The sequence below is a fragment of the Coloeus monedula genome (assembly GCF_965178545.1).
Source record: "Coloeus monedula genome assembly, chromosome: 6".
NCBI classification, from domain to species: domain Eukaryota; kingdom Metazoa; phylum Chordata; class Aves; order Passeriformes; family Corvidae; genus Coloeus; species Coloeus monedula.
In genome coordinates, this window is record NC_138786.1 from 8920833 (window position 1) to 8945511 (window position 24679).

The window sequence follows — 24679 nt, forward strand, 5'->3', positions numbered from 1 at the left end:
GTTACTCCAATGGACAGAGTCCAAGCACTGGCTTGGTAAGAAGATGTGGCATTTACCCTGCTTTGCTGCTCCAATTATTAACCACTTTGGAAGTTTGCCCTTCAATAACGGGGCTGTTCTAATCTCTTTAGAGATTAATAAAAAGAAAAACAACCTAATTTTATTTTAAGAGATAGCAAAGCATTTTAATAAAGTGGCCTAACACGTGGAACTAGGACTTCAGTGGGTACCAGTCTGGTCTGGTGCTTTTGTACAAATAAAGTGGTGAATGATGGTGGTCTTCAGAGTTCTTCTGGAAATCCCCCAGCAGGAGCCTGGTGTCAGAGTGGACTTGAGGGAGAGAAAATAAAAAATGAGGGAAAAGAAATATCTGTACATAGTAGCCCTGATTTAAGAGAACTGAGCACAAATCTAATACTGTACAATCCTGATCACAGAGTTACTAGAAACGAGTTTATTAGAGACCTAAAGGAATACAATTGAGATGATCAAAACAGAAATATGCACTTTACTAAGGGAATGAGAACTACCAGGGGTCTATTAAATATGCAATTACTGTGACTTTTTTTGGGGACTGAACCTGCCACGGAATATTCAAAATGCCTGTTTCATGGCATAAGAATGCATTGTGTCATGATAACATGGCTAGCAGCTAAGCTCTAAAATTTAAGCCTAACTTCAGAACATCAGCTTTAGAGATAAGCCTATGAACAGGTCAGTGTACACACAATTTCAAAACAACCACAGTAAGTAACAAAGGAGGCACCTCACAATAAGCATTTTAGCAGTGCACTGAGGCAACAGCCTTAAGGTGTGTCCTTACCAGTCAGTGGTATCTCACAGCTAAAACCAAAATACTTAGTTTATCCTGACTTTGCTGCAGTGATTGTTTCTCACTAAATTCTTATTTTTAGAGTTAACATTGTGAGTACAGTGCAATATGGCAAATACCTTCTTTTAGAGTGCATGCCTCTGTTCATGATCCTTAACTCAGAACTATTCTGATAATAAAATAACTACATGAGAGCTGCACTCACCAATTTGATGTCCCTGGGTTTTTCCAGAGCACTTTAGGGATGTTCCTTAAGACAAACACCTTTCTTCATGTCTGGCTTATTACAGAGACAACATCAACCATTTACATCTGGTTACTACAGGATGACCTGTGGCATTGTGGCTACAGGGTTTAACTCTTCGTTTCCTCTTCTGTTGGTGCTTTTCCAAACAAGCAAATAGAAACCCAAATGGTACTTTCTACAGAGGAATTGTTAGCTCTTCCCTAGTATATTAATTATATCAAGTGCAGATGTCACTCTAGTAGCATCTCCTACTGTTTTTAATGCTGTAAGTATTATGTAATTCCTCTTTTAATGTTAATTCTACTCAGTGGCACATGTAAAGTGTAGTCATATTAACTGATGTAAAGATACTTGAAGCTCTTGAAGCAACAAATATTGTGGGCACCAGGTGTAGTGGTTTGGTCCAAAATACTCATTACTGTAGGGAGATAATGTTCATCTCACTTCCTACACTGTTCTGGGGGAACAGTTAGCACTAAATAGCTTACAAAAACAAGCAAACAAACCAAAAAACACCCAAAAACCAAACAAACCCTCAATAAAATACCATTTCCCTGCTGTTTAACTGCTGGAAAGCAAGAGTGAACCCTCAGAGATGGATGACAACATTACCTACACCCAGACCACTGAAATTTCGAAGTAGCAAGGAAATTTTCAGGGTCAGTCTCAGTTTCTGGATTTGCCTCCAATGCTGTGGATGGGGAGATGCACTTCTTGCAAGAGAGAAGCAAGAATATTAACAGGGTTCAATGAGAAATTGCTCCAGTGGTTTAACAAGGTCCACCTGAGTGTTTACTGCACTAAGGATGGGGTCAGACAGAACTGTCAGGGAGAGGCTCCCACTGAGCCATGGGGTCCAGAAAAGACCCCCTTGCAAATCCTCAGTGGGAAACAGGACAGGAGAGTTCCTTACCAGAGAAAAACAAAGGCTCTCCCCTAAAAGCCAGTCGTGCCTGCAAGATGGGCAGTGCAGTCAGTCTCCTCTGTCTGTCTGCACTTACAGGGGTGCAGAAACAAAGCTGAGGCAGAATTAAAGTCCACAAGCAGAATCAGGGCTGTCAGACTGGAGCTGCTCTCTGTGCAGAGAAAGTCCTTGGAGTCACACAGTGCTGACTGAGCTGCTTTTCAAGGGGAAAGGAGTTGCAAGGAAAGGAGGTGGTAAAGGCAGCCACTGACGGGGAAAACGGCAACACCTCCACTTCTTGGAGAAATCTCTGACACTCCTCTTAAAACCCTGCTCTCCTAAGTCCTGGCAGAGATTGAGATGACTTTATCCCAAATCCCAGACACAGCTGTGTTGGTCATTAAACTCTGAGACAGGTTAATGTCAAAGCATAAACCGTGAGGCTGTACTGTGCCAGAGGAAGGGCCCACATGGCAGTGTCCTGTCACAGCACTGCTGAACGTGTTGGGCATGGGAAGGGATGCTAAGGATTTCCCTAAAGGAATACTGCTTTCCAGATTACAGAAAATACAATTCATGGTAGGATCCTCAATTCCTCAATTTGTTAAAAAGCTATATTTCTGGTCAGATGTTTTGGTGAGTTTGATTTGGGGGTTTTTCAGAAGAAATGGTAAAGGGTGGCTTAGACACGATACCTTTACTGAAGGGAAATTAAGCTGTTGTGATTGCCTCTGTACAGCAGCTAAAGCACATTGAGAAAATTTTATTGTGCATCCTGAATGGAAAAAATCACCTGCATTGATTTGTCAAAGTGCTATCAAGGGTCAGGAAAGCTCACCCTCTGAGCTAATTTGCTGGTCTTACTTAAAATCCCTTGCTATTATCCAAATAATTATTTCTCCTCTGTTCAGGCTCCCACATTTGGCTAATGTGTAAGCAAAGCATCAGGAAGAATAATTGTGACACCTGGAGTCTCACTGCCAGCATTTACCAGATGACAGAATTGTTCTGTGCCCCCATTCCCTGGGCTGTTTCTCAGAGCAGACCCAGCCTTCTCCTGAGGTTTCCTGCTGATATTTAAGCAGTTGAGACTCACTTATTCCTAGCATGCCCAAGAGCCTGTCTCAGTGCTTTCATCCTTGACTGTTTTGAAACTATTTCCAGGAGCCTGAGCAAAAAATGCTGTAGTTACGTGAATATGAATCTGATGAGTGAACCTAGTGATTTAAACCAGTTTTATCATTATCTCCAGTGAATGCAGGTTTTGTTTTGCCACTCAGTTGCATAACAGCTGCTTTATTGCACACAGAATCTGTTGGATTGCTGTCTGGAGTTTTCTCCCCATTTGTTTTCTGGTGTCCAATCTTTTGAGAGTTTAAAATAGCAGTAGCTTTGTAGCACTTAGGTTCAAAGGCTGGGTTAGGCTAAAGGATCGATGGAACTGGGAAATTTAAGACAGGAGGAGGTCAAAAGGGTGTGTGTTGGATAAACCTATTAAGCAGAGAGTAGGAGTTGCACCACTTAAGGTCAGCTCCAAAATCTAGTTTGATCCCCTATTTTAAAAAGTAGCCACGGTGAACTGTAGTAAATAGATTTTCCCTTGGGTTTGGCGAAGTAATTTAGGATCTCAAAATGTTTTCGTGGTCCTAGAGACAGCAAAGCATTCAATGTAGAATGAAGCAAAATGTGCAGTAGAAAATCATCATGCAGTCAAGAAGTGGATTCCTGAGGGAGACTGTTTTCTAAGGAATCTGCTCAGGCAGAGAAAATGAGAGCTCAGATCTTCAGAGCATACCTAGGGCTCATTAACACACACTGCTAAGCTTTATACTCTGCAAAACATGAATTATTGCTTTAGTGGGAACACCCCACATTATGTAACTGCACCTTCATGGAAATAAACCAGCGCATCTGATTTTCAATGTTGCCAGTAGCAACAGCTCTGTTATCAATTTCAGCCTACATTCACCTCCTGAAACCTCCACCTCAGTGAAAGGAAACCCTGTGGGACAGGTAATGCAGAAGGTTGTTAATGCAAAGTGAATCAGTGCTTTTGGGATCTGTACTCAGATTAACAATGAACACACTTCTTTTTGCATCCCATCCTAGTAATTTTTTTAAAAGTCAGGAATTAAAATTCCTGTAATACCCTTAGAAAGCTTATTTTAAAACACACAGTGTCAGCTAACATCTGCGCAGTCACCATCCTGAAATCCTGAAATGGTGAAGCTTTAACACGTATTTCCGTATTTTCTGGGAAATGTGGACAATACCCTCATTTGGGGGAAATTCTCAGCCTGATTATCTGACAGAGAGATTTTTCTTTGTAAAAGTGAATACAAAATTGCTAAGTATCCAATTCAGGAAAGCTTTCCTGTACAGCACAGCAGTTAAACTGGGACTGTCTGAGGTGCTGGCTTATTTGCTCTCCCGAAGCAGGGATGTTTTCAGGCAGTAACAATTCAGAAATAGATTTAAATGCCCAGCTCTCCTTCTGTTTTTATTCAGTTTCACCCCAGCAGTATTTCTGTATCTATCTCAAGCCCAAAATTGTGTTTAGTAATTGATTGGTTATTATTAAAAGCCTGGAAATTCCCTCAGACTTTCATAATTGGTGAACTGAAAAACTCAGATTTTGTATTCCCTGAAATGACATTACCTATTTTTCAAAGGAAATAAATAAGACTTTTTAATTAAAGAAATGGCTATTTGTACGGAGAAGTATTGAATTTGTAGGTACTATGATCAAATAATGAATTCCATTCAGGCATGTTTATATATCTTATAATATGTGTGGCTTTCTCAGCTGCCACAAAATTGCTGTTATAAACATAGAGAAGTCAAAGTAAAATGGGCAAACACAATCCTGGTATAATTCCACTGGCTGAAATGCATATTTGCTGTTTTTTAAGATAATTCTAAACCTGTGCTAGTGGCTTTAAGTATAATCTGCCTGAATCTAAGTCACTCATAGATTTAAACAGAATTTAGTTGTCATGAAATGATAAAAATAAGCCTTTGTCTTTAATTATGGGCTTTTTTGCCTCTCAAATGAAGCAATTTGTGACTAAAAGCTTAGCCTTTTCAAAAGTGCTCTTTCTTAAGAACTGGAAAAAACCAGCTTTTGTACATACTTTCCTAAAAACATCTCTGCATGTTGAACTGCATCTTAGCACTGCTTTTATCACAAAAATATTTTATCACAGGAAAGACAACTACTTCATTTTTCTTTTAAGGTTTTTACAAATTTCAGTAATGTGCCTACATCAGTGTCCCTTTTCATTCAAATACATCTGCAAAACCGAGGTAGGCAAGATTTCTACAGATTTTATCAACACAAGAAAACATGCCATGCTTTGAGTAATATACCATAGAAGTCCATAATTTGTTGAGTATTAATTAATCAGGTATTTTGCATTAGATAATACTTTAAATGCAAGACTGGGTTTTTATTCTTCTCTGTGATTTCTGTTTGTCTGCTCACAGTGGAGGTGGAATGAGGACAATTTATAGCAATCAAAAAGACTGATCAGATTTTGAGAGCACCCAACTATCCCTCCAAAGCACTACATCATTCTAATTTTTATAGCATTTGGTTCCCCACAGAAATGTGCAATACACTTTTTTATGCTCACCTTATCTCTTTCTCCTTTAATAACAAATTATTTTTGAGGGGAAGGATGATCCTGCAGGGGAAGATGCTATCTTAGAACTCAGATACGTAGGTTTGTTTGCAGAAGACATTCAGTTCATCCTCTGGGAACTGAAGATAATGTTGCTTTTTCTACTTTTTAAGAGTCTTGTGAAAATGAATCCACTGTGGATAGAAAGGCATTCAGGCAGTGTGAGGAGTGTTGTGGAAGGAATTAAATGTTCTCTGTTCTAAAGCAATGGAATGAATGCCAAGCAGCAGCAGTATGAAATGAGTGAAATTAAGCTCTGGCCCAAACCAGGTGTTCTTCATTCCCACAGTTCATTGACTCTGACTCTGATTTTGATGTCAGATAACACAGCAATTTGTGTAGCTGAACGGAATCATATTGTTATCACAAAGTGCTAAGTGATCTGCACAGTAGTAGTTTCTAATGTTATTTGGCACACCTAAAATAAAAATAGTAATAAAACTTCTAGAAATAACTTCCAGTATGGAATAGATGCTAATCATGTTGGTTACCAAAAAGTGGCAGGACCACATGGGATAACTTACATGGCTCTCTAGACCCTACTAATCTCTCTTTTATTCCAAAGGCATTCAGATCATACTTAAAACTTTTGCTGAAAGCTTTCATTACTTTTTAATGGATGTTACCTTTCAAACATGTAGTTTTAAGTCCCCTTGGTTGAGAAAGACTTCTAATCAAATTCTATCTTTAATTCTGCCTTTTTGAGCGATGTCCCACTTTCTGTTCTTGAAGTGAGGAAACGTTTTTAATCTTTCGTAGGTGCACAGTAAAAGGTTTTAACTTAGCAGTGGTTTTATACCACAGGGTTCTGTGTGTTGTCATTTAATTACTTTATTCTGCATGAGCATTCATTTTTACATTGCAGGAACAAATGGATGTAAAGTGAAGGATTAATTTTTAACAACTTCAGAGTATCAGTAAGGCTGTCAGTATCTGAATGACATTATCAACCTTTTAAAATCATGCTATTGGACTTTTTGGAGAACAGTACTTCCATAGGGAACAGCTATTGAGTCAGACACTCACCCCCAGGTTTAATACCAGTGTAGAAAGTGGATGTGGAGAAAAGGAGAGTTGTTTGCTATTTTTGCATGTTTTAATTTAGGCCACAATCCAAATTAAATTGAAGTTAATATAGGAACCACTTTGGCTTCACTGGAGCAAGTTTTAAGCACGTAGAGAAGGAGCCATTCTACTTCAAATGGAAGCTGGAATCCTATAATTGTACTAATAACAGAAATTGGAGAAGAAGCTTCAGGAGAAAGACTTTATACCAAGTTTTGTCAGTGATTATGTCTAACCACACTTGACCTAAGGGATTTTCATCAGCTCTAAGCAGGAGCGTTGGTGCCCTTCCCCTTAACTTCTCCTGACAGTGTAACATTTTGACACTCCATCATTTTGCAAACAATCTCATTTTCTTTGCCAAAATGTAAGAGTTTCATTACTTCTGAATAATTGCTTCCAAGACAAATACAAAACTGATGACAAGACAACTTGCAACATACCACAGTGAAACATCCTAGTTCTCTTTTCCATATTTTGATGGAAATTCGAGATTTTGTTTACTTAAAATACTTTAATTAAAGCAAAACTTTGGGGATATGAAGAGTAAAATGGGTACGAATGTAGGGCAGCAAGCACTAAGAAAATGTCAACAAAATTACATTTTTATTATATAAAAAAAAAAGTGGGGTTTTTTTCTCTACTCTAAAGTCTGTGCAGTTGGGTTATTCAAGGCAGTGGGGTTACATCAGTTGGTTATTTATTATTGATTTGTGGATTTCTCTTCAGGCATTTCTTATCCTCTCAGCTTCTACCACCTGCCAATAATTACAGCTACAGAGATTGGCTGGCAAATCCAAGCATAGTAGCTTTTCCATAGATTGTTCTCTATCCATGGATCGATTGCAAGGCTGTGAATTCCTGGACAGCGTCAGTTTCTGTGGGCTCTTTAAATTTATTGTGTTTATCCTCAAAAAGATGGAGGTCGGCTAGAGAGTCTGGAGGCAGAGGAAGGTCAAGGCTTTCTGGAGGAACTCCCCAGCCTGATGATCCTGCAGGAGGCCATGGAGATGCAGGACTGTGGCAACACCTGTGGCAAGTGGGGCTGGGATCCCCAAGCCTGGCAGCCAGACCTCACTGGAAATGTTGGAAATGTGCGTGATAGGGACACCTGCGTCATTAGAATATCAGTCTGGAATAGTAATGGTTTAACTCAAGTTGTAGCTTAATCCTTTGTAATTGTCAAAGAGCTCTAGGTGTGAAAAAGGTGTGTTTTCATTCCACACTCAACAGAACACCAGATTCTTCTATTTTTTTTATTTTTATTTTTTTTTTTAAATTTTGATTCAGGAAGTGTCCATGAATTCAGTGTTTGCATCCAAATATTCACCTGCTTTAAAATTTCAGGGATGTCTGAATCTTCCATACTCTGTTCCTTATTTCCTTCCCTCTCTGCTTCCTACTGAGCTATTAGTCCTTGCTCGTCTACTCTTGGTGTGCATTTTTAATTCGAATAGCACATGATGAAATGCTTTCAGACATGACTGATTTTGATACTAGTGACATAATTACTGCCTGCTATTAGATAAGGAGTGTATTACTTTAATAAACGTAGCCATCTATGCTCATGACAGACTTTCATTGGGATGTAAAATGCACAGTTAATAATTTTGACTCAAATCTCTTCTCAAGGCAAGTAAATGATATACCTGGCTGGAAAGCTTTAGGGTACTGAAACTAGGAAAACTAAAAATGAAGGCAAATTCCATTGCCAGAGACAGAAGTCTTTTAACTTCAAACCTTTAACTTCATTAATTTAATCAGTTGCTTTTTAAACCACTTTGAGTGCAAAACTGTCTCTTCTACTTTTGAAAGCAAGGAGGTGAGAAGAAGGCTGCCCTAGATGAACCTGGATGTGATGAATCTCTCCTTCATGGATCAAGCAGGCTGGGAGAGAGTGTTGGGCTGGTGCTGCTCACCCAGGGTGTGCCTGCCCCCGAGGATCTGCCTGCTGGCATAGCCCTGCTGCCTGTTTGATTGCTCCCTGTCATCACAAAATTCTCTTTTTTCTAACTGTATCAGTAGTGTGGGAGCTTGGCAAAATATCTTTATACTTACTTGCCTTTATAGAGTTGGATTTTCAGCTGTCTTAGCTCAGGACACTTCATGCTGTATAGGATTTTTCCAGGCATCTGGATTTATCAAAGTGATTGCCAAAAAGTGGTTTTTCAGCCACTCACATTATGGGAGAGGTCATGTCTCATGTATATTCCTGAAACTGAAAGCATTGTAGGTCACAGAGAGGGCCCATCAGCTCTGTAATGCCCTTGCTTTGGTAAAAAGAGGGACTCAGAGAATATTGAGAGTGGTAGAAACAACCAGTGAAATCTGTTTTCTTTGAACTGGGGTTGAACTGGTATATGGACTAGGGCTAGTCTGGAGTGTCAGAGCTATTGCTATCAAGCAAGGAATGGCACTGTTTTCACTAAACTGAAGGGTCAGCTCTGCTGGAAGTGCCAATTACTGGTAATATATGAAGTGGGTTACTTGGTCTAATTGGGAAATATTTTTAAAAGACAGTAGAAATAGTGGGAGTGAATGGTGAACTTTGTGTCCCTCCAGGTGAATTACTGGTGTGGATTCCTAAGGGAGATGGGGAAAATGCTTCTATAGAAGTGTGATAGATGTCTTTTGGGCATCAGAGACTTGTTAATGGTCTCCTGCCTTTGTCCTGAGTTTATTGTAGCCATATAAAGTTTAAAAGTGCTGATGCAAGGATTACAACAGACTTTAGGAAATAATCTCTATGCAGTGCTTTGCGGCACCGTGGGCTTCCACAGATGGCTGCTACATTTCACCCTGGAATTCTCACATGCATAAATGGAGAGCAAAGAGAACGTGCTGCCAGAGCAGTGCATCCACCATGGAGCCTCTACATCCTTCCACACATCCTTACATATGTACAGATAATAAATAACATATCATACATGCTCACAGGGTCTTCTAGGTTGCCTGATACAGTTTTTATCTGTAGATCTGTAATGTATTAAGAGCAATTTTTCTGTCCTTGCTTTGTATCAACCTCGTGAATTCCTGGTGGAAGCTTTCCCTCAGCTCATGATGCAAAACTACCAAACTGCAAACTGCTGCTGGTGCTTAAAGCTCGTAGTCACAGTTTGATCTAGTGCCTTGCACTTTTTGCTGCTGCAAAACATATTGTTCTCATTGTAAAAATGTCCTTTGTCTCTTTCACAGAGCGATGAGGTTTTAACAGTCATCAAGGCCAAAGCACAGTGGCCAGCCTGGCAACCTCTAAATGTGTAAGTAAGTAGGGAATTGTCTGTCTCGAGAGCTTTGTGTTGGGTGTTGACTAATGGGCTGCTCTAACCATTCACTCTGGTAAAGAAACAATCAAAAAATTTGTTGATAGATGAGTTTTTCAACTTTTTTTGTGTGCGTGCGTGTGTGTGGTGGTGGGTGTTTGGTTTGTTGTTTTGGTTTTTGGGTTTTTTTCCAACATCTGCTTCTCTCTTTCTTTGCTTTTTAGCATCTCTTCATTTTTTACATGCTTTGGTTGGCTAACTGTTGCAGCAGGACCATCTCATGGAGTTTGTGCCTCCCACACATAAAGAGAGATGTTTATTCAATGCTTTCTCAAATATGTTATACTGTTCTGCATGGAGTAGCAGCATTTTGTGGCATCCTGTCTCACACTCTGTGCAATGCACTGGTACAGCAAACACTCATCCACCAACAAAAAACTCTTAAAGAGTTTTCTTTAAAAACATTCTTTAAAATGCCAGCTTGAAACACTCCATGATGGCCTCATGGTCCTGGTGGTGCCAGGATGTTTCACCAAGTGCGGCAGAAATTTGCTTCCCAGGATCCTGACTCTGGGCTCTCCAGCACTCAGCAGAAGAGAGGAGAAAACTTCTCTTTCAGGATGCTCTTGAATTTCCTGGTGGTTCTTCAGGGGAAGTGGGGGAGTTGTTGGGGTAGGTGGTTCCTGGATAACTTATCTACACTTGGCCCAAAGTTCATACTCATTATCCAAGCCCAAATGAGTGAGACCTACAAGAAGTGACTAAAGATGAGAACCCACTAGAAGGGGTCACCCTATTAGCTGGCAGTAAATTAAACCCTTGGAGAAGCATGGCAATTAGTTTACTGCAAGATTGTACAGAAAAGATAGTCCTGATTCCTGTTTCCTGTTTCCTGGAAGCAGTTAGTGAAACACTGTGTCTGAGTTTGTTATCTGCATTTCAGAAAGTATGTGAAAACTTCAAGGTTAGTTAATAAAAAAAACCAACAAACCGGCAAAAGAGTCCACTTTTCAGAAAACATCCCCTACCCTAAAGGGGCTTAGAATCTCTTAAGCAGCTTAGGACTTAAGCTATTCACTTCATCCCTTTCCCCTCTGAAAAAAAAAAAAAAAAAAAAAAAAAAAAGAGGTTAGAAGGTGAACTCAGCTTAAATAGTGAAAAGATTTCTGATAGTTGATCCCTCCTTAATCTAGAAAAAAATAAACCCGACAAACAAACTAAAAAAGAAAGCCAACACCAAAGTATCAAAGTATGAAATCCCTCCTGGCATGGAAGCTAAGGAAATTCATGAAAAGGAAATGGTTTGGGAAAAGACTTTACCTTGAGAGCAGCTTACCTGAGCATAAGACAGATTTTCCACCACTGGAATATATTTCAAGCCTCAGCCACAGTTGTAGCTCTGCACAGGAGCTGCAGGTTAGATTTCTTTGGCCTGTGTAATGCAAGAGGTGACAATAATGGCATTCCTTATTTACGGTCCTATCCTGCAGGTTTCCAGGATTTGGATTTGGTAGTGTTTGCCATGTAGTAGCTGTGGATAGCAGTTCTGTCCTTCCTGCCTTCTTTCCATTCACTCCAAATTAAGACTTTAAAATTGAAACTTTTTCACTGTTGTGCTCTGATGAGTTCTCGATCTGAAACAAGCCATTTATTTTTTCACTCCAATTCCCGTCACTTTCCTAAAGCAACACTTATGTCTGATGTTTCTGTTACCAAAGTGAACAATACCACCTAGAACTGGCTGCTGTGGGTGCTTGGGAGGCTTTGGCATTGCCAAGAGAGCAGGGTTGTGCTTTGTTCACAGAAAGCTGGAGAGAGGATGTCCTGCTCCAAAGTCTCAACACATCATCTTGAATATATTACGTCACAAAAATTAATGCTAATTGAAGTGTGTTGCCCCAAACACAATTCCTAACTTCATACAGCCCTGAGAAACTTCACAAAAATTTGAGTGTGAACAATTTCAGGTGCTTTCTAAGGCATATTCTTTCACAGACATGCCTGCAAATGTTTTTGTAACATCCTCCACATGTTTTTTCAGTCAATTCTTACCTTTTCTAGATGACAGTTCTCACCTTTCAATAACATCAAAAAGAATAAATCTTGGCATTTTTGCTTTCAAATGCTCTGCAGGGGTTCCCTTAACCCTTCATTTTACAGGTAGTGTTTGATTTCTGGCTTTTTAAACAATATTTTTTAATCATATTTTGACATGGTGTCCTGTTTTTTGATTCCTCTTAAAAAATATGATCTAAGCTTCACAAGAGGACAAAATTTTCAATATCCTTTAACTGTGGATAACCTCCCATTTTCTAGAATGGATTACCCTTGGAATTTAGATTAGAGCTCTGCAAGTATTGAATAATGGCTCCTCAGGATAAACATTTTTTCTATCATTATGCATAGCACAACCATCTTACTAATCAAGAGTCGACTAAAAGTCATGAATATTCTTTTTTTTGCATAATCCTTGGTTATGTATGTAATGGATAAGAGGGTGTGACAGTAGTGCCAAGGTGGCATTACAATGTGCCATAATAAGCCCAGCATAAAAACCTTCCCGAGTGTGCTTCACAACAATTATAAAATGCATGATATTAATTTTTTTATGGAGCTGTGAAGTGTCAAAAGTTGGAAAACTCAGCCTGCTCTCAGGCTGAGTTTGATTCCAGCCTGCCCCTGGACCTGGCTCCTGTCCCAGCTCCCCCAAACAGTGAGGGACACTGCAGCACCTCCTCTCCTTACGGAGGACGCCAGTTCTTGCTGCATCTTGAGTAGCTGCTGCTGAGCCCTGGTGTTTCCACTCTGGTCACCCCCAATAACGTGGGAGGATGGTCTTGGCTGGGCATCTCCCAGGGATTCATCACGGAGCTCAATGGCCTCTCTGCTCCGGGTCAGTGAGGCTGTGACTCCCGAGGCCAGTCACACCTCATTAAGAAAAGGTTTGGGCTCTGTCCATACTGAGGGCATGAAGTGAGTAAGTCTGTGTCTAAATCTGACCAGGGTGTTAAAAGTCTTCGGTTCATGACACCAGAGATAAGGAGGGAAATATAATTGGGAGCTTTTCCTCTGCTAATGGAGAAGAAGTGCGGATCCAAGTGGGCATGAAGTGTCTCCCCAGGGAGAGTTATTTAGCTTCAGATATGAGTTCAGATACAAGAAATTACAGTAGGGACTGAGACAAACTGTCAGCTCTTAACAGGGAAGGATGCAATGACAGTAAGTAATTCTCTGAAATGCTTTCTGTTAATTACAGTTCAGCATATTGGCATCTCCCAGTGCGATATAATGTGAAAACAACATCCTGCCAAACTTCACTGTCTGTTTTTTATTGATCCTCTCCTCAGCTCCTGTATGTGCCCACTCTTTGTCACTGTTTTCCACTTTTATTTTTCTTCCTATCACTCATCTTCGTTTTCCTTAATTCAGTTTCTTAATTCAGGGCACCAGCATGCAGAAACTCTCCTGAATTTTTCCACGTAGGAGACAGCTTTGGGTGATATTTGTGAACCAGTTTTATGGTTGCCTAACTGAAAGAGCATCACTGGTAGCCTGAGAAGGATGAGTGCCAGAGCAAGTAATAAAATATTTTGCTGTTGCTTATATTTGAATTACCAAGTTGTGTGCCTGAAATTCTGACTTTAAAGTACTCGCAGGGAGTTCATTCTTCCTTGAGCACACTGGTATCAGTCTACAGCATGGTGTCAAATCAAAGTAGTTTTTCTTATCTTTCTTGTATAAACAAGTGCACAGCTCATTTCTCCCTTCCTCACAGCCATGTTTCAGGCAGAGTCAAATTTTATTTTCATACCCAGCTGCAAATCATTGGCCTTTGGCAGTATGGAGGATAAAATACATCAAAACCAGATAGTACCACTGGTATCCGAATCTGCATATCTGGTACCTGTAAAATAAACATGCCATGACAGAAAAATTTGGGATAAGGAAGGCAAGACTTTTGAAGTTAATATGCATCAAATTCATGGGGAGCTAGTACCTTTTTAAATTTTGCCTTGAATTCCCTGTCCCAAAATATATGACATCTTTTTTTTTTTCTTTTAATGGACTGTGCTCATTATTCCTTTATTCCTTTTATTTCAAATCCAGACATCACTATTGAGACACAAAAGAAATATTTGAATTGCAATTCTTGTTTCTAATCAGTCTTTTGTATTCCCTGTAAACCAGGGAAGCACGTAGACCTCTGCAACACTGTGGAACCTGAAATTCTGTGTACATGTACAGCCTACCACTGATAAATACAAACATGGATCCCATACAGGATGGAAATCATTCTCCAGTATGTAAATTTAAAGTTTAGTAGGTCAACCTATAGCAAATATATTTCAATGCAAAAATTCAAGGTGTTTTATCTTGGTAAACAGGTGAGAGTACCTGACATCTAAAAAGGTTAGCTTTCTCTGAAGTCTACACAAGAATTTTCTTACTTCTCTTTCATTTTTTTTTTTGTTTTGATGCAAAAACTTTTTCTTTCCAACCTTTTTACTTTTCCATTACCTTTCCATTACCTTTCCATTCCTAGTTACAACTGATGTGCCCTGAAGTGAGGTGCTTTTCTTTACTATAATTCTGAACTATCTGAAGTTTAGAAAACCATCCTTTCCTTCCTTACTGTCTCTCCTGTTTCCATTTCACCTCTCTGTGCTGTCTGTTTGAGTAGTCATGGTCCTGTGGTTTCCCAGTGCCTCGGGGCCGTGCCCAGATTTACTCTTTTTCTCCCCCATTTAAGCAGCTCTTTTCCATTTATTTAGAGATTACCTGAGAACGCTCCAGTAAGCACTTGTGAAGCTTAGCATAAAAGGAGGCCTATTCCTTTATAATTCCCATGGATGGAAGTACTTAGTCCAAAGTTTATAATTTAATAAGGTTCCCTCATCATCTTCTAAAATTATCCCATCAACCTCTTTCCATTTCAGGTTTTGCATCCCTGTGATATCTTTTCTCTGACTACAGAGATGTTAGGGCTGTTTTTCTTGGCTTGCGTGGAGGGTATCAGAAAATGGGACAGCATATTCCCAAGTATGGGTTTTTAGCATTATTTAGATAATGTGACTTAAACTGTTCCAGAAATCAAAGAGTAATCTACAGAAAGCTGGTGGGAAAAGAAAAACTGTTCTGATCCAAAGTAAGTCTGAGTTGACAGATCATACAAGCTGGAGGGGAAAATGCTGACATACTTGCTTGCATTTTCTTCCCTTTATTCTTGAATAAAAGTTCTTTCAATCTTCCAGAATTCCTCTGTCACAATTTGACAAAAAATGTTCGGTGTACATTTTGATCCTGCAGTGGATTTGCTCTGATCAATAAGTTTCCATTACAGCATTTGGGAATTGAAAGCCAGGCCACAGATGTGTCTGTTTGAGGTTTCTGTGTTGGTTTGCTTATCGTTTTACTTTTATTTTATATAAATTTTTAACTTTTACACTCTTTTTTCTTACTTTACTGTAAATTGCTTCTGTTCCTGTGCCCATAGAACTTTCCTGCCTTAAAACAGCCTCCACACTTAGATCACTGAATGATGTGATGTTGTTAGATGTTGTTAGATAGAGAACATCCTCAGTCAGAATTGGAACTCCTTGCTCTCTTCTGAAATGTAAGAAAATAACACCATCTCCTCATCTTATTCTTCAGTGTTAAACAGCTCCATTTATTGTGGCTGTAAACACCTAATTCACAGTCCTTCAGTTCCTGAGGTGTTTACATACTTAAATACTTAGGAGTGACATTACTGTATGGATAAAAATATAACCAACAACCCCATGTTTTCACAAGGATGAGCAGACCTCTCTCAGGCAACAGATTGCAGCTAAACCATATTGGAACTTCCATAATTTCGTTGTTTCCCTGCCTGTTTAATCAGTAAAGGCCTGATCTTCAAGCATAACTTTTAAGTCAGCCACACAGGCATATGCTCAGCCAAATAAAGGGTATCACCCCAAGGACTGGAAATGTCTGGGTTTGATTCTGCTTTCCCCTGGTGAGATTTGAATGTTGACACCTCCCTCTGAATGTAAAATTCAAACCAGCAACCACTATCACACAGCACATTCTTCCAGCTGAAGCCCTGCTGTTCTGCATGGAACAGTTGAATAATTATTAGCCAGAGAAAGAAAGCAATCATTAGGATTTTCCCCTTAAGAAAAGGGAGGAGAGACAGCAGAGCTTTCTGAGGGGAATTAATCTCTAAAATGTTTGGCAAACAGTGAGGTAACAACTTTGTAAGATGGGGAGGGGGGTATGTGTGGAATGGCTACAGATCAGCTGCATGTTCTCATTAATTAGCTAATTAATTAATTAATAATCAATGGCTTTTTCCCTTTCCTAGCTGCCTGGGAATAGAGACTGTTCCTGGAGAACAGAAATGTCTTGCTCTATTTCCAGGTTTTTAGCTTCTTTTTTTTAAACACCTTTACAGAACTTAAAACAGAATGCATGAATTAGGTACATTTGAAAAGAAAACACTTAGATTTGTCTCCTTTTTTTCACTGTTATTTACTGAATTCAACTTAAAACCCACAAAGCTGCTGTTCAACCAAACATGCACTTTTAAAGTAAATTATAATTTACTTACATCTAGTTGAAATTGATTTTCTATTACTTGCTTCCTTTCTCTGCACTGAAAATAGGAGAAAATTACAACATTTGCATTAAATTAAAAATAGATGAAGTAGTTATTTAGAATCAAAGTTTCAAGTAGACATTTCTTTTTGTGATGTCCTACAAAATAAATGTTATTTGAGGAATCTTTTTTAAGATTGTCAGACAATCTGATAGAATTAATCTTTATTTTAGGATTTATGTAATTGATCTGTATACCTCTCTGTCTGGAGATTTTGAGAAATTAATTTACCAGTTCAACTGTATGAATTATCTATTTCTCTCTAAGCTGCATATGTGGATAAAATATGTGCACATAAGCCACAACTAAAGGTGGCACTTTTCTTTTAATAAGACCTATATTAAAAAAATACTTACAAGCTGTAATCAAAATCAGTATCTTGTTGTGCTACCTACATTTGGAGTGATTTGTTTTGGAGAGATTAATGTGTACACTGTTGGAGAAAAAAGAAACAGATGTACAGAGTGGATTTGTGGCCTTGATCAGTGATTTTACTAGAGCAAAAAAAGATTTTTCTATCTCTCTGTTTAAATGTTGCCCCAGATTTTGGTAAAACCAAGCTGCTTATTCCCTTATATCATGTTTTAATGTTGAGACAGTCCACTGCAGTTATTTATTACAAACGCCAAGGTTCAAATAATTGTGCAGCTTATGCCAGTTACATTTTTTAAGGCATGTCAGATAGTGCTGATATGTGCTGAAATCACATGACAGCAGCCCAGGTCTGAGCCAACTGAGCCTGGCAGGACAAAAAGAGCAGAGAAGATGCCAGTGTGCAGCCTCAGACAAGGTTTGTCCCTAGCACGAGCTCAGAGTGCCCAGCACAAACTCACACCAACACCTCTGCTGCCAAATCTTGCCTCGGCTGCTGCTTGAGTGCACCAAAATGAAACCACCTTTACTGCCTACATGGACCTTAAATGACCTTCCCATAGAGCTGCTTTCACTTGCTGTAGGCAATGCTACACTTTTTGTAGGGCCAGAAAGTGTTTATTCAGAGCCTGTAGAGTTTGTTTAGGTGTTTAGGAAACCCACACATCTTTGCTGGTCCGTCAGTTGTGTCAGCAGGACATGGACACACCCAGGGATGCCCTGCACCAGCTCCTGTCTCACTTACTGGCTCAGTGTGGACACACCAGCACACCAAACCCAATTAGAAATCCTCCCTCTGTTTTCCTCTGGAGCCAGATGTTTGCTGTGTCTCACTTGGAATCCCAGTGGCAGCACTGAGCGCTGGTCTCTACTAAATTTTAATCAGCATTGAGAGGGGAAGATTCAAATCAATGCACCTTTCAGCTTTGATAACAGAGATGAAAAATAATGAAGCACCCAGAGCTCTGCAGACTGGAGACCTGACAATGTCTCTAAGTTAATTCTGTGAATTAGTCTTCCTAGAACATCTTATTAAGGATTGCTAGAACTATTCACAAGTACCACACCAAATTCCTCAGAGCTTGCAAACTAAAGTGCATTGGAAAATTTCTACCAGTTCCTATCCATCTACTTAAAATATTTGAAATTGTGCCATAATTTATTTTAAAATATTATGAGGTCACAAAAGTTTAGCTTTGCATTAGTTGAGTAAATTTGGTGCTGGTTGCTCGTTTTCAGTTGATGTAACCCTTGTGCTGTCCCATTAGGAGAGATGAAATTATTTCTCGGCTTGCCATGCAATAAATAAGTAGCTGCCCATAAAGAGGTGATATTGGTATCAGAATGTAATTTATAAAAATGTGCAATAGAAATAGTAAATTATTCTGTTGCTCAATTAATCAAATTCTCAGATTACCCAACTGAGATTTCTTAAAAACCCAACAAAACCCCACATTTGAACATGCACACTTGTGTTTGGGTTTAAATGGCATTCAGAAGGGCAAAATACAGATGTACTGCAATTAACCAGCTGTAATGGGCATTGTCTACATTTTATTTGTTGCTGTCTCCAAAGGGATAAGGAAAGCTCATAGCATAGTCCTTTAATCATCTCTGCACTGGATATCATTAATATTTGGTTATACAAATTGCTTATAAACACTGTTCCACCTAATGATTTGAAAAATAAATCATGCATGGATAATTTTTTCTTGTGTGACTAAGAGTCAACAGAGGGTTATATAGAAGCAAGGAAGATTGTTATTTATTGCTCTTTCTTATATTCCTTAAAATGCTTGTTTTTCATGCATACTTCTTAGACATTTTCTCCTAGGTGAATACTGTATTTATCTGCTTTCCGCTTCCTCTGTACTTTTAAAATGGTAAAGTTTGTGCATTTTCTTGCCTTCCAAGTTTTTATATCTTTCCATAGCTGCATTTAACCCATTGAACACCTTACAGTGTGCCTGTGGTGAATTACCTTTAAGTTTCTTTCAATAAGAAAGGTGAGTGGAGTTAACTCTTGTTACAAAGTAACAGCATCACTCCATAGAGTAAAGTGAACAGCAGGAACAGCTCGAAAAGAATATCTGGTTTCAAACTGGTACAATGTGAATGTGCTAAGGTAGAGCCCCACTATTGCCTGAAGACAGCTTTAATGAACTTTTCGGGATTCTTGGGGGCAAAAGTAGCTTATGTTGTTAATTGCTGCTAATAGCTTGCAACAGCAGAAGGTTTCTGACCACAGTGGTGTGACCATTGCTTGGTACATGGTTGGGCAGTCAGCCAAAAACCCCAAGCCAGTCATTGCCTTTAGAGCAGCAATGTCACAGTGCCTGACCTACTCTGAATTCACAATTACATCATTCCCATCAGCAGCAGCTGCATCCAGGGAAGCAAAACTTCCAGCAAAGAAATAATGACATTTGCACAGGCCCATCTCATTGATAACAAATCATCATGAACAACGAAAAATAAAAGGAAATAAAATTGCTGGCAGCTAAGGCATGAAAAATTGAAACAAGGAATAGGCTGATGAATTGTCTGAGTTGCAAATTCGTTCTCAGTGACTTGCCATTGTAATGAGTGAAATGTGGTTATATTTGACACCTCATTGGATTTATGTTATCCTAAAAGAAAATACCTTTTTTTTTTCCTGAAGAGTTATGATATGCTTTTCTCTTGACAGATGAGTTGATTTAAATGTTGAGATGCTTGAAAGTATTTTTTAAATTCCCTAAGTGGCTCTCTCCAGCTCCAGCTACGCTGTTATAAGAATAAAAGTTGTAATGCTGTATTGTATGGGCCATATTTTCCCTTCAACAGGCGCTCTGGGAATATTTTAAAATGGTTTTGTGTGAGGTATGCCTTGTCTATACTTAAACCCCTGCATGCTAACTATGCAGATTGAAATTTTCATGCCAAGCTAGAAGAAAATACAAAGTTTTACTTGTGTTTAGGATGTTATAATAGCTGTTTATTGATTGAGGTCTTGTATTGCCATCCTTTGGAAAAATGACTTGACAACCAGTGAGTGGAAAAACTCCTCCAAATCTGGCCGAGTTTAATGAATGCACAGAAATCTCAGTGTCCCTGTGATTGCTTGGTAACATCTGGTAGCTCATTATTTCTTCAGAAACTGACCTTATCTGAGATGCCATAAATGGATGAGCACAAATTCTGCAGAGGCCACAGTGAAATCCAATGAAATGCAGGGAGAACTAAATCAGAATGCAGAGCTCAGGCTGATGTGGGAGACACTTTTGGATTAAAGCTTTCTGGAATGAAGAACAATCCCTGATAGTTAAAATCGAGCTGTTCTGGTGAAACTGCAGGAGGAAGTAGAAGAAGGCTGCACATATGAATTGGCATTTCAACTCCATATCACAGCTGGCAGAATCACTCCTGCAGGACATAATCAGGACCTGAATTTATATAATACATAAGCAGATGGGAATGGGAAACCCTCATTCTTTATCACAATAATGATGTTTTCCTTACATTAATTACAAGTTAAAAAAAAAAAAAAAAAATCTTGAAGGCCTAAAACTAAAAAATGGTCAAATTCAAGCTGATTTTCTTAGAAACTAACTTCTTTAGAGTAAAAGCGTTCTCAGGAAATATAATAAAGGGCAAAAGAAGCCAGTTCTCAGAGGAAAAATACCTTACATGTGGCAGAAAGGAAAGTACTTCAATTAAAATAAAAATCTTTTTCATATTAATGTACTCAATTTTTGGATGAGATCTTTTGTCATAGCTGTGTGGCAAAAATGCTTCCTCACAGGATGCTATGCAGTGATGATGCTTTGTCTTTAAAAACTCAGGTTTCACAGTCAACTCCTCAGAAGGGAACAGGAGTGCAATCTTTAAAAAATAGTATTTCTGGCTTTAGATTTTCAATAGATCTAGTTAGACAAAAGCTTTGGAAGTACCAATTAATACTCCCAGAACTTTCTAGGCATTCTGTGGTACTCAACTACTGCCAAAAGATACATCAAGAAAAACAAAGATATGATGTTCTGATAGCTCTGATCTTTATAATGTAATCTTTTATGAATGTGGATGTACAATTGGAGCCTTAAAAGTCATACTAACTTGATGATATGCATCCCAGGAATTTAAAATAATGATAGCCTGCAGAGATTTCTGTTGCCTTCCCCCAGATATATTCTATGAAGTAGGTATTTTTATTCTTGCAAGGCAGCATTTTGTTTCAATGGTGCCACTACAGCATGGGTCGTTACTTTTTATTTTTTGTAAATCTCTGGAGGGTTCTTTTTCCCCCCAGGAATCCTTATCTCTCTTGTCATCTGCCACTGGCACATTGTGCTGTCTGTCCTAAAATGGGGTAAAAGCCAATATCTGTCAATTCCGCTGTAAACTGAGTTTGCTTCCACAAAATGACAGTGTGGTACCAGGAAACATTTTCAAAGTTTGGAGATTTCGTGTACAAAACGACAGGAATGAGGAGGCCAGACAGAGTCTCTTGTTTCTATGGCAACACAATGATGTGTCTGGCTCAGCTATTTTCTTTTTTTATGATTTTATAGATAACTGGGATTCGTCCAGTGAAGTTTAATATTGTCAAAAATAGAATCCTAACCCCCAATCTAATCAGAAACAGTAATGCACAGAGGACAATCCAATATAAAAAACCAAAATACAGGGAAAAAGTCAGGTGTGACTTTTGATAACCTGGGGGAAAATACATAAATTTCTCTGGAGCTGTGAAATAGTTCTGAGTGCTCCAGCTCTGCATTTGGCTAATGGTTAAACTGTATTTCATGTCAGCACATTTCCTGTGGTACATCCTTCCTTCCTGCTGCATCTTATTCCTTCACACTGTTGGTGTCCTGTCCTATAGACCCCAAACCCTCAGGGGATCCCCACTTGCCTGACTTTAGAAGGTTTAGTTGTGTCCCTAAACTCCTGACAGCTGGATGCAGGAGAAATTTATGTTGAATGAACAGAGAATCCATCAGCAAACCTAATCAAAGCACATTTGCTAAAAGGCTTTGACTTCAGAATGAAAGCTTTCATTTAAGAATTGGATCTAAATTGTATTTTTCTTTTTCATCTTGAAAAAATAAAGTCTATTTAGTGCTTTAGGGTTTCTTTAAATATAGATTCTATTTTTTCCCACAAAGTAGAAATATTTGTGACACCAAGCCCAAAAATCTCAGAAGATATATTTCAGAAATAACATGTTTTTTAAAAATCCATATAAAATTATAGGTATTTTTATTTGAGATGGGGGAGATTGGGCTCAAAGTGCATGTATATATTTGGATAATTAATATAAGATAAAATCTTTAATGATATGAATTTCCATTCTATTGATATGTCAGGAACTTAACAGGAATGAGTAAACCCAAGAACATAGGCTGCCCTCACAACTCAGTTGCTCTGTTTTAATGTCTCTACAGAGCTCCATTTAAATGAGAAATTAACTCAGTCTCTTATTTTTTCTCAGACATCAGGACAAAACACTGCTGAGTTGTATTTTAGCAGCCCAAGGCTGCAAATTTCTGCCTCTCTTGGTATCCATTCCCCTGCTTTTGCAGAGTACCCTGTTACCTGAATCCATGTCACCTGAGTGCCACCTAAAATTATATACATTTACTAAGTGTTGACTAAAAAAAAAATAGAAATCCAAAAAATAGATCATACTTACAAAAAAGAATTGTCTTAAGTGTAATGTGTATTACTGAGACCTAGGGAAACTTCATTGTCTGACAGATGGTCTGGCACCCACGTTAAGAAATTCATAATCTGATCTCAAGAAAAAGGAGTTCTAGGTAAGAACATATGTGTTTGTTGGAAAAGAAAAAAAATTGTATCGATCATTTTTTTGTCAGAGCAAGCACATATGGCAGTTCCATCTTCTGACACCATTTACTTTCTACTTAAAATTCAAATGTCACTAGGCAAGGAAAAATGTGGAGAATTAAAACATAGAAAAGAATTAACTAAGAACAATCGCTGCAAGAACTTCATACTCGTTGTTCATGGAAATTAATGGCCATCCAGTTAAATCAAATTTCCTCATCCCATTCTGTCCTTGCTTTTTTTTTTTTTTCCCTTAACATGTTCCTCCCATCGGTAGTTACAGTTTTATGATTATTTCCCAACCATCTGTTGCCTTTCCTTGAGCCAAAATAATTTCCCTTTATAATATTGTGAGTAATCACGTTAGCATCATTTCCATGCAATTTTACGTGTCCTTACCAATGCTGCCTCCTCATTCTTGTGTAAATACTCACCCAGTAACTGGGACAATTTGCCATTTCAATTTCTAGTGAGCAGAACTCTATTTGCAAAATTTCAACCTGCTGGTTGTTACCCCTTTTCATTGTTATTAATGAAATGATAATTAAACATTTACTCTAGTGCTCATCTCCAGACTCCAAAAGGCTTGTGCATGCTGGTTGGAGAGAGATGCTGAATGAAGTGGAATGTACATTGTATTAATTACGGTGCTGGGCATCTTCAGAGATTACACTGGGACTGGGGAAATGCAAAATGCAATTCCCATCTTAGGATATTTGCAAATTAAATGGTTTTGAGAAGTAAGACAGTATTACTTTAACATTCTTTAAAGGATTTTGAAGGAGTATCCATATTTTTAAGGTATTCCAATCAATAGCCTCATGGTATTTTTTGTTAAAAGGAGATGTTTGCTGTAATCTAATATTCAGAATAGTTAAATTGAGAACAAATCAGAGTTCATTGCTAACCAGTCTCATAAATAGATCTGTGCTGTTTATCTGATGCTGTTAACGGGAGAGGAGAGGATCAGACATCTGGCTGTGATGGTTCTTATGTCAGGCTGAAGAACTGCTCTGCCACTGCTGTTTCTCAGGCCAAGCAGGGTTTGCAGACCAGCCAGCTGAAAAAGGAGATAGATACAAAGCAAGTGCTCTTACAACATCCCGTGGGATTTCCTTTGTAAATACAGCTGTAATTACTCCAGGCAGACAATTTGTAGCCTGAAAGCTCCTGGGAAATGAAGAAGAGATGTTTCCTGAATCCATCCAGCGACTCCTGAAACATGGTTTGGTTGTAAATGTGATCTAATATGGAATTGTAAGTAATCTAAGAAGGCACATAGAGCTCTTCTAAGCAGGAATAAGTGTTGCCAGCACCATGTGGGACAACCACACCTTGTTTGTGACAGACTGCAAAGAACACACAAAAAAATCCACAGTTACATAAACTGCAGTCCTAACTTGAGGTACCTGAGAAGTTTTTGCAGGGTAGAAAACCTGCTCACATTTGTTCATCACATCATTAAGGTATGCCCATCGATGAATGAAGGTATTAAATCAAAGAGCTGATGTGTTAATGAATAAATATATCATTATTATCTACAGTAGTAATCCAGGCATGCTTAGAGGACAGTATGAAAATGCCTGAAACATGCGTGCCCAAAGTCCCTTCCTTTTGCAATGCTTTCTGAAAATACTCAGATTAATGATATTTTAGAGAAGTGTTTGTTCTGATAAGTGGTTTAAATGCCAGTGGTAAAGATATAACCCCCTAGTGCAATATGTAATAGCATATCCACCCCTTTCAGCTGGTTATAGCAACATTCTTTTTTTAAAAGTTGACACACAGAAAGGTAAGAGGGTGTAATGTAGGGGGTTTCACAGTCCAAATGCTAAATGTATAAG

The 24679-nt window shown here is 38.6% G+C and overlaps 1 protein-coding gene across 1 annotated transcript in view; it reads left to right on the forward strand.

Annotated features, from left to right (window-relative positions):
• The window catches only part of SPON1 (spondin 1), a gene marked incomplete at both ends in the record, with an annotated part of 171741 nt that overhangs the window by 134169 nt on the left and 12893 nt on the right, over positions 1-24679 (forward strand). Inside the window, one exon of the mRNA XM_082282860.1 lies at positions 9927-9991. Coding sequence (XP_082138986.1) covers positions 9927-9991 — 65 coding nt within the window. The remainder of the gene's footprint in view (positions 1-9926; positions 9992-24679) is intronic.